Source organism: Pyrenophora tritici-repentis, chromosome 3 (assembly GCF_003171515.1).
Source record: "Pyrenophora tritici-repentis strain M4 chromosome 3, whole genome shotgun sequence".
NCBI classification, from domain to species: Eukaryota; Fungi; Ascomycota; class Dothideomycetes; order Pleosporales; family Pleosporaceae; genus Pyrenophora; species Pyrenophora tritici-repentis.
In genome coordinates this window covers 1,308,307-1,322,090 of record NC_089392.1, presented here as the reverse complement: position 1 = coordinate 1,322,090, position 13,784 = coordinate 1,308,307, and the positions used below count along the sequence as shown (strand labels likewise).

Here is a 13,784-nt window from a genome sequence, read left to right as displayed (position 1 = left end):
ATTCGTCGTACTTTTCTTCGATGTTGTCAAGGTCATCGTCCCCGTATGTGTGTGGCATGGCGGAGTGGGAGTTCGGTTGCAGGCTTGAGAGATCGCGTCGCCCAAGCCAAAACGAAGATACGCTAGATCGACGGCTAACGTACGGCGGGACTAGCGCAGACAGGGGAGCTCCATATTGACGTACTGTGACGTGGGCGGGGGATGAAGCGCGTTCCAGATCAAAACAAGACATGCATATCTGACCAAGGCGGCGCAGACATGCTTTTGTCTTTAAACACCATCCATCGTCACAGTCGCGTGATGCGCATTCATCTCCGTCGCTGAATATATCATCACAGCATTCGACCAGCACCATGGCGCCAGTCGACACGGCCGTCTCCTCGCGCAGCAATTCGCTCCCCATTGCTCTCTTCGGCGGACAGGTCTTTCTTGTTGCAGTCCTCACGGCGCGTGTGCTCTTTACAACCTGGCGCGCAGCCAAATCCCAGCCGCCTTCGACACGCACGCGCTCCCAAGACCCCGCGCGTAGTCGCCATGCCATCACCTTCTCTATCATCGCCCTTCTCTCGCTACTCTCTGTGGGAAGCTTTGCTTTCCTCTGGCGCGCCATTTCCTACGTGCGATGGGCTGAAGACAACAAGTACGACATTCCAGGTACCCTATGGGGTGGCTCATATGGCACTGGCGAGGGACACTGGTACCTGGGCGACTGGCTCGCCGATATAGATCTTGTGCGCGAGTTCGATGCCGTCGGCATTATGAAGCCTGAGGGTTTTCTCTACACCAGCCAATACTTTGTTGGCTTGATCGCGAGCGCAATCTTCATGGGCGCCGAAGGTACGTTCTACGCAGTATAAGACATGTCTTATGCGTCCGTCATACAGCCCCAGCTAACGTCGACTACAGGACGCAGACGCAATCTCTCCAACAGGACCATCGCATCTTTTGTGCTTCTGAGCTCAATTGGAAGCCTAGGATACGCTTTGAGCCTGTTCTTCATCACTATCTTGTATACGCCTTTGACCATACATCACAATGACTCGACTCTACATGATGCGCTGTTCACTCCTCACGCTTGGGTCTACGACACGGGCATTGTGGCATCACTCCTCACGCTTAACTTGTTCCCGCAATTAGTGTCTGAGTTTGGCGATAAGAGCATGTTGCGTCTAGGGTATCTTGCCATGCCTATCGCTTTTGCCTTTGCGCCCCAGGTGAGCAGCATGCATTTTCCATTGAAGCCTTTTCTGACATTCACTAGTTGGTCCCCTATGCACTTGGCCGCCAGCACACGTCCAAGGCGAGCGCTCATCGCTCCTACGCCAAAGTCTTCCATGCTCTGTCACTCGCCTCTATTCTAGTCTACTGGCGCGTCATGATCACCCTGATCTATGTCAGTAGACCTTCACATCGGTCCCATTTTTGGACTATCTTCACGAATTCAACCGGAAAGAGTGATCCCACAAGCGCAAACAGACTTCTCACTAGCATCGGCAACGCCGGTCATGCATTGATGAGCATCAGCACCCATCCCGCCATCAGTGTTACTAGCCTAGATGTACTTTTCACTAGCATAAGTCTTCTGACGTGGACCTTCACAAGAGACCTAGATGTTCATGCCATTTTGGAAAGTAGCGTGTTGTCGTTCCTAGTTTCGAAAGATGAGAAGCATGTAAAATTTCAAGAGGGCTTAAAGAGAGTGATGGAGCATGCAGATGAACCATCCCCATCACTTGCGACTACCACACCCCGGAAGCGCGGGCGTCCTTCAAAGAAGGTGCAATCGGGCCCCACAACGACAGCAGTCCGACGGAGCACAAGAAGAAAAGCGCACAGCGTAGACCTGGACGCGGATGCGGGCTCGTTTGCTGGAGATCCTGATGCCACGTATCAACCGTCGGATGAGACGAAACGGGCCGTTGAGGAGATGGAAGCGGACGGCTCAAGCCCAGACAACGATTTGGTCAGAGCTGGAGAATCAACTGCATTAGCCTTGTTCCTTTGCTTCTGTGGTGGGCTCGGAGAGTTGGCCGCAAGTACCCTGGGCGCCGAGGTGACGGGACCGTGAGACTGAAGAGGTCGAACAAGTCTGGTTTGTACGACTAACGATAGGTAATGAGGAGGTGTGTTCCGACGCCACTATCTAATTGATGTTCAATGTGGGAGTATAGGATATGGGCGCATGATGATGTGGAATTGTCAAATTTAGGTATTTTGGCTTTGATACCCTGGGTCTGGGCTCGGGAGCGGAACACCGGGATTGATCTATTACTTTGATACTATAGTAAATGCACCTACACCGCACTTACGAAGCCGTTACGTTTTCAATTCAGTTAGCAGGGCCTGCAAGAGTCAATATTTCCATGTGTGGGGGCCCTGATGCGCGCGAAGCTCTACTATAAATGAATGGATGTCAGTTATCAAAGCCATCGGAAGTGCTGGGAGAATGCAGTGCAACAGTGCTGATGCTGGTAGCTGCCCGTGATGCTGGGACCTAGTCTTGCCAGGGTAGTTTTTATCTGGCTTGACCCGGCTGGATTGGGCTGACGGGGCTGTCAAGGTAAGCCATGGCACACGAGGCAACTGCTTGATAATCAAGTTGGAGTGGTGCTGGTTGGAGTAGGGCGAGAAGGAAGTGATAGTGCCTGAAGATCTTCCTGCTTTAAGCGAAGGAAGCGGAAGTGCAAGTGGTCAGGACCCAACCGTCGGCTCGCAATGACACTTTCCCCCATCTACGATGCTCCAGAGTCGCGCCACATTGCCACACCAGCCCTCCATCAGCACTGGCAAGTCTCGGACCCGGATCTGACTCGTGGTGTTGTGACGCCTTCTGCTCTGGTGCCTGACACCGACCGGGCGCGTCGCATCTTAGCATTCCTTGCCGACCCGATTTGCTCGGCTTCTGGCCTGGCTAGCAAGGACGTTTATCCCGGGAACTACACGGCGCATATCCTGCCGGCGGCCGAAGCAGGCATCCGTGAAAAGAAGGACACAATTCGGCCGTGTGCTTGGTTGTCGACGCGGCCAACGTTGGGCGTCGGGTCACAGCAAGGGTAACGGCAGTGGCAGGCTCGGGTCTCAAAGACGACGATACCGTGCGCACCTCAAGACGCTACACTCCCACGGAAGAACCATGCAGGTAAGCCTGACTTTCTTCTTTTGCTGTGCGGCTGCAGGCGTCCATGTCCATCTCTCGATATCTCCTTCTCCCACGTGTAGCCCCTCTTATTTCGTCCTGTACAGCTAGTTGCCGGCGCGCTGCTCAGCCCTACGTGCGGCTGCACTATGGCCTGAGCGTGTCTTGTGTCTCTGGCCCGGTATCGACTGCCTTGAACGTACGACTCTTGTAGAACAGCACGGGGGCTCCTGATTGACTCGTCACTTCCTTTTCAGCGTCCCGTCCCGGTGGCCGCCAGCCCTCGTGGCTTCCTTCTCTGTCACTCGAGCTCGAGCTGGCGTCTACGTACCACTTGTCGTCGCTGCGTGCCTGTCAAATTCAAAAGACAAGTACCACGCTTCACCGCGCAAATGTCGGTCAGGTAAAGGGCAAGACGAGGAAACACCCTCTAGTCTACTCTCTTTCCTCGGCCCGGCGCGCTTTCGTCCTGTTTTTTTTTCCACTCACGATACCCGTTTGTTTTCTCACCGTTGCGTCACTGTTTCTAGCCATATACCCTGTACTACTACTACTACTACTACTACTACTACCACTACTACTACCCGTCACCATGGAGAGTCGTTTCATTTCACAGCGTCATTCTGCAGCCATTGACGTCGCTCGCAAAACTTCACGAGACAAGGGCGACGAAGAGGCACAGATATCAGCCAGCTCGTCGCTACTCAAACCAAGTGCTCAGTTGACCATGGATCGTTTCCTGCAGGACCTGGCCCACGCCGAACAGCCGCCCGTGGACTTTCCGCCCCAGTACCACACGGGTCGCGTCCCGAACAGCAAGGCAGGAGATGGCAAACCACGACTCTTGCTTATGGGGCAGAGAAGGTGGGTTGTAATCAGTCTCTATCACCTTTCTTAGCTGACTGTGCTGTGCAGGAGCGGCAAGTCATCGATATCAAGCGTCGTCTTCCACAAACTCCCACCAAGCGAGACACTGTACCTCGAGACTACGTACAGGATCAAGAAGGAATCTATGCAGTACGTCGCTTACCCGGCGCACACGCGCATCCGCTTACCCAAAGAACCAGTTCCTTCATGGACTTCCAAGTATGGGACTTGCCAGGCCATCTAGACTACTTCGACCCAGCTTTCGACACTGACAACATCTTTGAAGAGATTGGGGCGCTCATCTGGGTCATTGACGCCCAGGATGAATATCTCGACGCCATCGCCCGATTGAACATGACCATTCTCAATCTGCAACAGTCGTATCCCAACATCAACATTGAAGTCTTTGTGCACAAGGTCGACGGTCTCTCTGACGACTTCCGCGGTGATACCTTCCGCGATATCATCCAACGTGTCCAAGATGAACTCTCAGATCACGGCTACGAGCAAGCGCCCATATCCTTTTACCAAACTTCCATCTACGACCACTCCATCTTCGAAGCTTTTAGCAAAGTGATCCAAAAGCTCATCCCACAGCTACCCACCCTGGAAGCCCTGCTTAACAACCTTTGCGGGGCGTGTAACATCGAAAAGGCTTATCTCTTTGACATCATGAGCAAGATCTACATCGCGACGGATACCAGCCCGACCGATATCGGGAGCTATGAAATTTGCTCCGACTATATTGATGTGGTCATAGACGTTAGCGAGATCTATGGCTGGGATCGGCCCGATGAGATGGAAGACGAAACGGAAACGGGTAACAACGATGCCGAGAGCCTGATAACTATGGAGAAGAAGAACAGCAGGTATCTCTACCTGCGGGAGATTAACAAGTGAGTTGGCCCAATCATCAGAAAAGGGATTGATGCTAATCTGATACAGATATCTCGCGCTAGTGTGCATCATGGGCCAGGACAATCCAGCGGAGAAGAAAGCCATTATTGACTACAACGTTGGTGTCTTCCAAGCGGGACTCAAGCAAGTGTTCCCTAAGAGCGACAGAGAAGCACAGGTGGAGATTCGTAATATCCACGACGGAGGCGAGCAATGATTGTAATTCTGGGCCCTCCATCAACCGGTCTAAGACATCAGACATCTTTCTAACCGGTTTCGGACCAGCGAGAAGCGAGAAAACTATTTACAGTTGCAGTACACGGAGCTCATATGAAAAGCCTGGATAATACTCGTACATCAAGAAGATCACTATAGGAAGTCATTGGACCTAATAATACTAGTAGTAACGAGATCATGTGCAAGTCAAACCAAAAGTGAACCTAGATTCAAGTTCCTCCGCGTTCATCGATTTCCCCTTGACCTTTCGACTCATGCATTGCGTCTAGGGCTGCACGTGTGGACCGATCCGTAGCCGAGGGACCTCGAATGACATCAGCCGACATGCGGCCAATCATCGGAACGCGAGATGGCCACTGCTCCTTCCGGACGAAGGCGCGGAAACCAATCTATTTCTCGGCATTGCGTGCATCACATCAGTCGTCTCTACGGACACGTTGCTGAATGGTAGATTGCGAATTTGTGCACTGGAAGTCTTGCGCTGCGTTACGTTTATGACGAGACGTTTGTGCATACGTTCTACGACTTGAGTCGTGTAAGTACAATCTGCAGAGGTATTGCCTCATTGCGCGCAGTCTGGATGTACCACTGCAAAAGCTGACAAGATATTGCTTGCTCAGGAGCTTAGTCAAAGCCACGGCCTTACGTGTCTCATCCCAACTCACACCAAACTTCTCAGCCCGCACCGTAGACGGCAACACCACAACCGCAATGTCCTCATCACAGCGATACCGCGGCGCCGCGAAAGGCGAACCTACAGACACGAAGACTTCGTCTATACCTCCAACTAGTACGGGCGCCAAAGAGAAAGCGGAGCTCAAGGAAGCAGTCAAGGAGCAAGCAGCCGCAACCTCCAGTGGCATCTCGGTCCTGGATATACTGCGCATCATAGCCGGCATGCTGGTCCTAAGCTGTGGTCTAAGTTACCTCAGCACGAGCGGCGAGAGTCTGACATGGGGCTACAATGCCTGGTGGACACGGGCCCGTGAATGGAAGAGCCTCATCGTACGTCTTCTACCACCACCCCCTCATCCACTCAAATACCCACACCTCTGACCACATCTCCTCAAAACAGCAAGGCGAAATCTCCCTCACCGACGCGGAACTAGCCCTCTACGACGGCAGCGACCCCAAGAAGCCAATCTACCTCGCCCTTAACGGCACAATCTACGACGTCTCCATCTCGCCCTCGACCTACGGTCCCGGCGGCTCCTACCACTTCTTCGCCGGCCGCGACGCCGCGCGCGCCTTCCTCACCGGCTGCTTCGCCGAGGACTCCGTGCCCGATTTACGCGGCGTAGAGCAAATGTACATGCCGGTTGATCCCGAGGACAAGGTCGGTCTGAAGCCCGAGGAGCGCGAAATGGAAATGGAAAAGGCGCGCAAGCGCAAGAAGTTGACAAAAGGCGAGCTGAAGAATCGGCATGCGCAGGAGTTGAAGAGCGCGAGGAAACAGGTTGCAGCTGGCTTGGAGAGTTGGCATAAGCTTTTTAGGGGAGACAAGGGGAAGAAGTATCGTAGGGTGGGGACGGTGAAGAGGGAGGAGGGCTGGTTGGAGAAGATGCCTAAGAGGGGGTTGTGTGAGAGTGCGGAGAAGGGGAGGCCGGTTCGGAAGTATGAATAGACAGTTTACATATGGTTTGGTTAGTGCTACGATTTTATCTGGTCATGGTTGCAGTACACTCGAGCAGGATGTGTTTAGTAAAAGCCGCAAGATACGTTAATTTTGGCAAAGGGTATACAACCGAGCTATCAAGTGATTGCAAGAAGCGAAAAGATCAGCAATGTGACAAAGACATGCTGTTTATACAAATGTTGGCAGTTCAACTGGAATGAGTGATAGGAAGGTAACGCAAAATACAAAACAAAGGATCAACGTCCGTCTTCCTTATGTCGTCTTCATCTTCTCTCATCTATCCGTCAACATATTCCCATCTCTTCCATACAGATAATCCTCCTCTATCCGTCTCTTCTCTTCTCCTCTCTTCTCTTGGTAGCACCGCGGTCAAAGATGACGCGGTGCATTGAATGGCTCTGTGAGGTCTTCGGGCTGGCTCCAACTGAGACAATACATATACCGTGGTAAATGCGTTGTCAAAGTCAAGTGTGCGTAAGCGGTTGTAGAAACAAGCAATGATGCTCGTGAGTAAAAAAAGAAAAAGAAAGCGAGTCAAAAACAGAAAGGAACAACCAAGCAAAGGAAAGCAGTAGCGATAGCGACTCGGGACAGTATCCAGCTACTCCAGTAGCGGCTCCTCAAGCGCGGACTCGAACTCTTCTTCTTCATCATCATCCTCCCCCTCCTCATCGTACTGGATAGGCGCTTTGATAGGCTTGGGCTTCAAATTCGTGCGGATCCCAGACACCAAGGCACGAGTAAGCGGGAAGCTGTCCGCCTTCAGCCTCGCAAGCTCGCCCCCAGCCATGGTGAGAACAAAGCTCGACTTCTCTTTATAAGGAAATTTCGCGTAGAGAGCAGAGGCCTTGACCTTGTCCCAATAGCATATACCCGGCCCGAGATATTGCTCCACCAGAGGTCGTATCTCAGGATCATCGGGATAGTCGGGCTGTATGGCTTGGTATTTTCGGTAACAGTCGTCAATGTGTGCATTGCAGCGCTCTGGGTCATAGTCCTTGTGCCAACCGCTGTTCCAGTCGCGATATAGACTATCCAACTTCTCATAGTATGACCGCAATTCCTTCTTGATTGCCTTTGAGTTCTTGTCGTTGAGGTGCTTTTGAGGATACAGCAATGTGTCGTCCAGGGGGGTAGCTTTAGAAAAGAACTCGTTGACTAGCCTCATGGTCTCGACATTGTGTTTTCTTACCGTCTCAAAGTACAGGTAGTCTATCACTCGGTTGAGCTTAGGACTGTAATTTCTCTTCCGGCATTCTTCTACCTTTGTCGAGTTCTTAGCGTTTGCACAGTCTTCCATGGCGCATTTGTATGCTGGCTGCTTGGGTTCTTTCAATCCAAGCTTTTGTTTGCAGAGATCGAAGTCTGCCTGCGAAAGGAAATAACCTTGCTTGGGTGCGTCGACTAACAAATCATGCATATCGTACAGTGCTTCAAGCGTCGCAGAGTGAATGCAATTTTCGCGGTATGCTTGCTTTTCAGCAAAGACAGTAACCATACCGAGCATCGAGGATTTGCTGCGGGCCTCAATAGCCATTTCTAGCAATCGATCGACGTCACCCGGATTACGTGTATCAATAACGTCCCTCACTTTTGCTGTCGTTTTCTTGATCTCGTATCGTGCAGGGTCCGGAGATTGTACTGGTGCTGGCGCATTCAGAAACGGCAGCACCAGCTGGGGTTCCCAGCATATCCAAAATATGTCTCCATCATAGTCACCTCCTTGAAGTTTGCCAGCCAAGGGATATCGGCCTCTGGATGGGAATACCACCACATCGACTAGATGCGACAGCTCTGGACGAATGACGGTTCTGACCTTTTGGATATCCGAACGGCGACAAGCAGGCTGGCGAGCGACTAGCACCTCCATGTCCCTAAGGCCGAGGTACTTTTCGTCCGTTGTATCGTCGGCAAAAGACGACGAGAACTGCACTTGTATCTGTCCTGGCTCTAGTACCTCAAAAGGGTCTACAATTCCAAAGAGGAATGTCGATTTGGCAAGAGGAACGCGCAGCTTAGATTCCTGGAGAATCTGCTTTGCCTGTATAAAGCGTTGCAGGCTTTGGGCGAGAGGTTGAAACTTTGCAGGAGAAAATCCCGACTCAAGTAGCAACTTCACCTTCTCCTCAAGTGACACTGGCATGGCAGCTTGCCATGGTACATCGTTTCCTGACTGTGTCTTCGTACCATTCCTGTGTACCCAATCGTACATCTTGACTGGATCTGGCAGTAGGTCCAACAGTTTGGTCCGTTCTGCCTCAAGGCTGTCCTTCATGAGACTGTCGATAACCGTCAATGGAACTTTACGATCGACCAAGATTGGAATAAAGGATATGTGGAGCTCAGAAGGCGTAGGAGAAGAGCTGTAATTAGAGAGCTCAAAAGTACGGTGATGCTCGTGGTCAAGCAACGCATCCTCAGGTGGGTTGAACTTCCACTGACTTGCGTTGATCATGATCCAAGGTTTTAGATGCTCTGGATCTTTGGTGTAGGACTCTGCACTTATTATCCACACCCCCTTGGCACCCGCGATTCGACCCTGGAATATACTCGGGAGTGGGCCAGTAGTCCCCGTGGCTTTCTTATATAGCTGCCATATGATCAGCGCAGCACCCACCGAAATGATGGAGCAGCCATCATCCATAACAGTACCATCCGGAAATGGTGGCCAATGTAATGAGATATCGTTGAATCGGGTATCTTCAAAATCCAGAGTCGCCAGTTTATCCTTTACGCGTATGATCTGCCCAGGTTCGAAACACAAAGTAGGTATGGTCCGAGAAAGGCCAAGATCGATGCGCGCAAATGCCTTGCAAACGCTCTGGTCTGCGTTTGAAGCGAATGGTAAGAATTGGTTGAGCATTTGGCCAATGGAACACGGCTTTTCAATACCCCAGCCTTCCGTGGCAAAAAGCACAAGCCTCTTGTCATGCATGACATCTTTACGCCGAGTGTTCTTTCCCTTTTTGAGATCTTCGATATGGAAAACCCTCCATTTTCGTCCCAAGAAAGAGTGTTCTGTGAGCAGCCATGCTTGCCATTGCTTGCGAATCTGATCCATTGTCGCCGTGTCGTGTCGACTATCAACTCTGGCAGATCTGAACAATGGCGAGTTCAGATAAAGGAATCGATCCGAACCAAAGATTCGCTGCAACCGGCAGGAATTGTCTGCTTGCACTGACGATAGCCGCAGAGATAACAATGGGCCGTCGGACTTAGGGTTAAACGTAAGACTGCCTTTGAACGTGTAGCCATCGTATCGATTTTTGGAAGCTTGCCAAAGGCGACTCGACTCGCGTAGTTTCACATGCGGGACACGTGAGTGTTTTTCGATACACTTCCAAAACTCTTCTTGACTAGTACGGACTGCCGAGACGTTCATATTGCATAGCAAGTCTTCTGGTGATATGGACGCTTCTGTTGCTATCCTTTGACAGATGTACAGAATGTGATACGGAAATCTTCTGAACCTATCCGAGAGTGTAGCCACAAACAGATTTTGTCTAGACAAGTCTCGTACTTCGTAGGGCATCTTCGAAGGTGAATCTGCAGGGTTTGGTGGGTAGTTCCGATCTTTCTGCGGCTTAGTTGGTGGTAACCCCGTCTTCAAAGGCGTTTTATGATATCCACCGTTGTCAGAAATGCCAGGTACCTCTGGCTCTCGGGTGGTCGCAGATGGTGATGCCAGCTTGGCTTCATTGGCCTCAACTTTCAACGACACCTCACAAAGACCATCTTCATCGATGGAGCCAAAGGTCGATCTGCTCTGGCCGCTGCTTCCTTGGGAAAAAACCTCATTAAGGTCATTCTGAATGTCCTGCTCGAACAATCCCAAGCGCGATTCAGCACGAATCAATTCGTAGTCATCTAATGAACCCATGGTTGTGGAACTTGTTCTTTTCAACTTAGATCCCATAGTACGCCTCTCGTCAGCATCGTTGTCGCTTTCGTGAGAGGTAAATGATGTCTCCGTGGTTTTTGTGGTTTCCTGAGAGGAAAAGGTAGTGTTGACGAAGGAAGGATTTGCTGAAGATGAGAATGAAGCTATTCCCTGGGAGGAGCGGGCCATGTTGAGGGTTGGCTTCTTGAATTCTGGCTGTGCAATACTTGAGGTCATAAGAGACTTGACTGCCTGCTTCCCTTTCGAGGTCTTGGTCAACTTTGACGAGTTCTCAAAATGATCAGAGCTTTCGGAAGGTCTCTTTCTGGTGATTTTCAAAGAGACATGTTTACTTGCCTGAAAAATTTTCTGCGATCTTGATGTGGAGGGAGATGGCGATCGCGGCGTTTCAAAGGGTTCATTCCCTTCATCTTCGGTGTCCACGTCTGTAGGTGATCCTGGATCAACAGCAGTCGTGTAGGACTCGCGCTCTTCTTGCCGAAAATCAAGTAGTCGGTTTGTTGACTGCGGGGTGTCTTTAGCTATTGTTTCTGGGTCAGCTTTTGTAGGCGCTTCCTGCAAGTAATTCACTTTGAATTGTTACCAATTACCAACTTGTAGGATGGATGATGTCCATGATACATTGATTTTGAGACGATAATGTGGGTGTTATATGCGGTTAAGCATACGTAAGTACGTGAATACTGACCGTGTAGGGATGATGCCAGAAGACTCTTCGGCGGATTGTTTCTCGGCGTCGCATTCTTTGGTGCCGGGGTATGCTTCTTGACTTCATTTTGCAACGTCCGATAGAGCTCCTCCAAACGTTCGTTCCGTGGCTTATTCCGTGGCCATTGCCGAGCAAGTCCTTCAAAGTTCTCAATGGCTTTGTCTAGAGCTGGTGGAAGATAAAACAAGCGCTTGACGAGCCCAAATGTCTTGTCTGCCAGATCACTAGGATTCTTCGTCGTCGGCGACCACCCCTCACCGCGAATTCTGAGTCCCAAATTCCATTTCCTCTCTAAGGAGCGAATTCGGTCGTTGATAGCCTCTCCAGGCTGGAGGCGGCGAGGTGTTCCTGGTAGCGGTAGCGGTAGCGGTAGCGAGGCGGCGGGACCAACTGGACCTCCCGCAGCACCGTTACCCGTCATTAGGCGGGGCAAAAGTGCTCTTGCACAACGAACGTTTCATGCGGCAAGTCTAAATATGATGGCGCATTAGAAGAAGTAAACTAGTGAATGAAGAGAGGGAGCGATTGGCATAAGGAGCGGAAGGCTGAGGATGTGTGCCTGAGGCTGCTGTTGCTGGGCGGGAAAGGCGCTACGCACGGACATGCTTTACGCGCTGTCGCGTTATCACGAGACTTTGTTGTTCACCACATCGAGCCAAGTGTCATCAGTAAGCTGAACCGGGCTAGTGTGCCGCAGAAAGCTCTAGGGCTACACACAACCAAGAAGTTTTGTTTGCCGCATAAACGGCAACATGCATGGCCTCGGTTGTTCCATTGGGTCTCGTAGTCTCGGCCTACATCCCAGGGGTACATGTAGCATCAGGTGAGGATGCCGCAGTCAGCGCACGATTCACTCACAGAAGACAAGACTTGATGTGGTGCTGGAAAGAAAGTGATTCGTGTAACACGTGTGGTTCGACATCAGACGTCTAGATTCGTGCCACCGCTTTTCGCACGATGGTGGATATTCCCTATCATGCAATATGTATTCGTGAAATTCAATGCACCATGACCAAGCCCCGTGCTTCCCAGATAAATCCATTCCAAGCTTAAACCTTCATCTCGGTGAGGCCGTGCTTCCAGACGGTCACGTAGGGTGTTACACCGTCCTCGCGGTAATTGAGGAGGACGATCATGCCGTCGGGGTTCATGGACTCGCCGGTGAAGAACTCGTAGTCTTTGAAGTTGGCAATGATCTTCTTGGCGTAGCCTCCGGCCTTGGTCTCAAAGTCCTTGATCTCGGATGCATCAGCACCCTTCTCCTCGAGAGCCTTCTTGACGGCCTTCATGTAGCCTTTTTGCTGTCAGTGTTTGATCTTGAAAAACTTGTGTGGAAATTTCCTACCCTTGAGGTAGCTGAGGTAGTCCTTCTTGCTAAAGCTGGTCTCGTTCAAGCGGAAAGAGTGAACGACGTCAATCTTGGTCTCGACGTTGTCGTCGGCACCCTCCTCTTGCTCCTCCTGGGAAGCGTTGGCACCAGTGTCTATAACATCATGTCAGCATGCTCTCCCATGCACTTGCGCTGCCAGTACACACCGAATGATTCTCCACCGACTGTGATCTTTCTGCAGTCGGCCTCGTAGACGACACCGTCGATCTCCTTGAGATCGTACGAGTCCGAGATCATCTCGTCACCGGTGATAATATCCTAAGAAAGAGTCAGTATTCCGTAACTAGTCGTTGAACGTCGCCTCGCCCCCCAGTGCGCAGCGCATAGTGAGGCCGAACAGGGAAGGCGGGGTAGTTGCGCAGAGAGGAGCGAGACAGGGCGGGCAGATACGCACTTTGTAAATGATCATATTGGCGGTTGGGTGTAGAGGTCTTGGAGATGTGAAGAATGAGTGTAGGCTGTCCGGGGCTGGCAGTCGAGGTTTCTCAGTAGGCTTGAGCGGAAAGGAAGCGCTGGACTATAAAGGGTCGCGAGCGAGGATGAATTTTGGTGGGGTCGAAAATTGGGTGAAAAAGGGGGCTAACCAAGTTGGGATGGGTGGACTAAAGCAGGCCAAGGCGTGTTTTGGGCTGGCCCTGGGATGCTCGGCGGCGGCGAAATGTCAATGATGCGCCCCCGGGCCATTGCGCCGCATATCGTATACTGCATATCGCAAACGTCGTCGTGCTCCTCCTGTCAAGCACCACTCTCGCGCCATTGTCTCCCTATCCGCGCTCTGCTCACCTCAGCCTCTCCTTTCTGAGCCCATCGACTCGCTCGCACGCCTTATTTACTTTCAAACTCGCTCGAATCTTTGGCAGCCTTTGCTCCTTCTCCCTAATTTCCCGCTACAGCTCCGCGGCTTCCGGTCTTGTCCATTTCTTGGTCTTTGTCACCACCCTAACACTGCCCTGCGTCCCACTTCATCCATCACGTCCGCCCGGCTTCTCTTCGTCGCATATCTACGACTGT

General features: G+C 51.5%; 6 protein-coding genes across 6 annotated transcripts; 4 read left to right on the top strand and 2 right to left on the bottom strand.

The window, feature by feature from the left end:
• Positions 1-353: 353 nt before the first annotated feature.
• Positions 354-2,116, top strand: PtrM4_078790 (uncharacterized protein; the record flags this gene model as incomplete). The annotated part of the gene is made up of 4 exons (XM_066106353.1): positions 354-837; positions 907-1,214; positions 1,262-2,064; positions 2,113-2,116. 4 exons carry the CDS (start codon positions 354-356, stop codon positions 2,114-2,116), a joined length of 1,599 nt encoding a protein of 532 aa, XP_065963291.1.
• A 599-nt stretch (positions 2,117-2,715) lies between these two features.
• PtrM4_078780 (uncharacterized protein) lies at positions 2,716-3,057 on the top strand (the record flags this gene model as incomplete). The annotated part of the gene is made up of 1 exon (XM_001940774.1): positions 2,716-3,057. One exon carries the CDS (start codon positions 2,716-2,718, stop codon positions 3,055-3,057), a length of 342 nt encoding a protein of 113 aa, XP_001940809.1.
• Positions 3,058-3,133: 76 nt separating this feature from the next.
• On the top strand, positions 3,134-5,117 carry PtrM4_078770 (Gtr1-RagA G domain containing protein; the record flags this gene model as incomplete). Its single annotated transcript, XM_001940773.2, has 5 exons — positions 3,134-3,139; positions 3,882-4,000; positions 4,052-4,153; positions 4,204-4,899; positions 4,949-5,117. The coding sequence occupies 5 exons, from the start codon at positions 3,134-3,136 to the stop codon at positions 5,115-5,117; spliced, it is 1,092 nt and encodes a 363-aa protein (XP_001940808.2).
• A 731-nt stretch (positions 5,118-5,848) lies between these two features.
• Positions 5,849-6,761, top strand: PtrM4_078760 (TT-ORF1 multi-domain protein; the record flags this gene model as incomplete). Its single annotated transcript, XM_001940772.1, has 2 exons — positions 5,849-6,142; positions 6,213-6,761. The coding sequence occupies 2 exons, from the start codon at positions 5,849-5,851 to the stop codon at positions 6,759-6,761; spliced, it is 843 nt and encodes a 280-aa protein (XP_001940807.1).
• A 613-nt stretch (positions 6,762-7,374) lies between these two features.
• PtrM4_078750 (RNA-directed RNA polymerase 2) lies at positions 7,375-10,653 on the bottom strand (the record flags this gene model as incomplete). The annotated part of the gene is made up of 1 exon (XM_001940771.2): positions 7,375-10,653. One exon carries the CDS (start codon positions 10,651-10,653, stop codon positions 7,375-7,377), a length of 3,279 nt encoding a protein of 1,092 aa, XP_001940806.2.
• A 1,779-nt stretch (positions 10,654-12,432) lies between these two features.
• Positions 12,433-13,182, bottom strand: PtrM4_078740 (translationally-controlled tumor protein; the record flags this gene model as incomplete). Its single annotated transcript, XM_001940770.2, has 4 exons — positions 12,433-12,677; positions 12,729-12,866; positions 12,920-13,031; positions 13,168-13,182. The coding sequence occupies 4 exons, from the start codon at positions 13,180-13,182 to the stop codon at positions 12,433-12,435; spliced, it is 510 nt and encodes a 169-aa protein (XP_001940805.1).
• Positions 13,183-13,784: the final 602 nt, after the last annotated feature.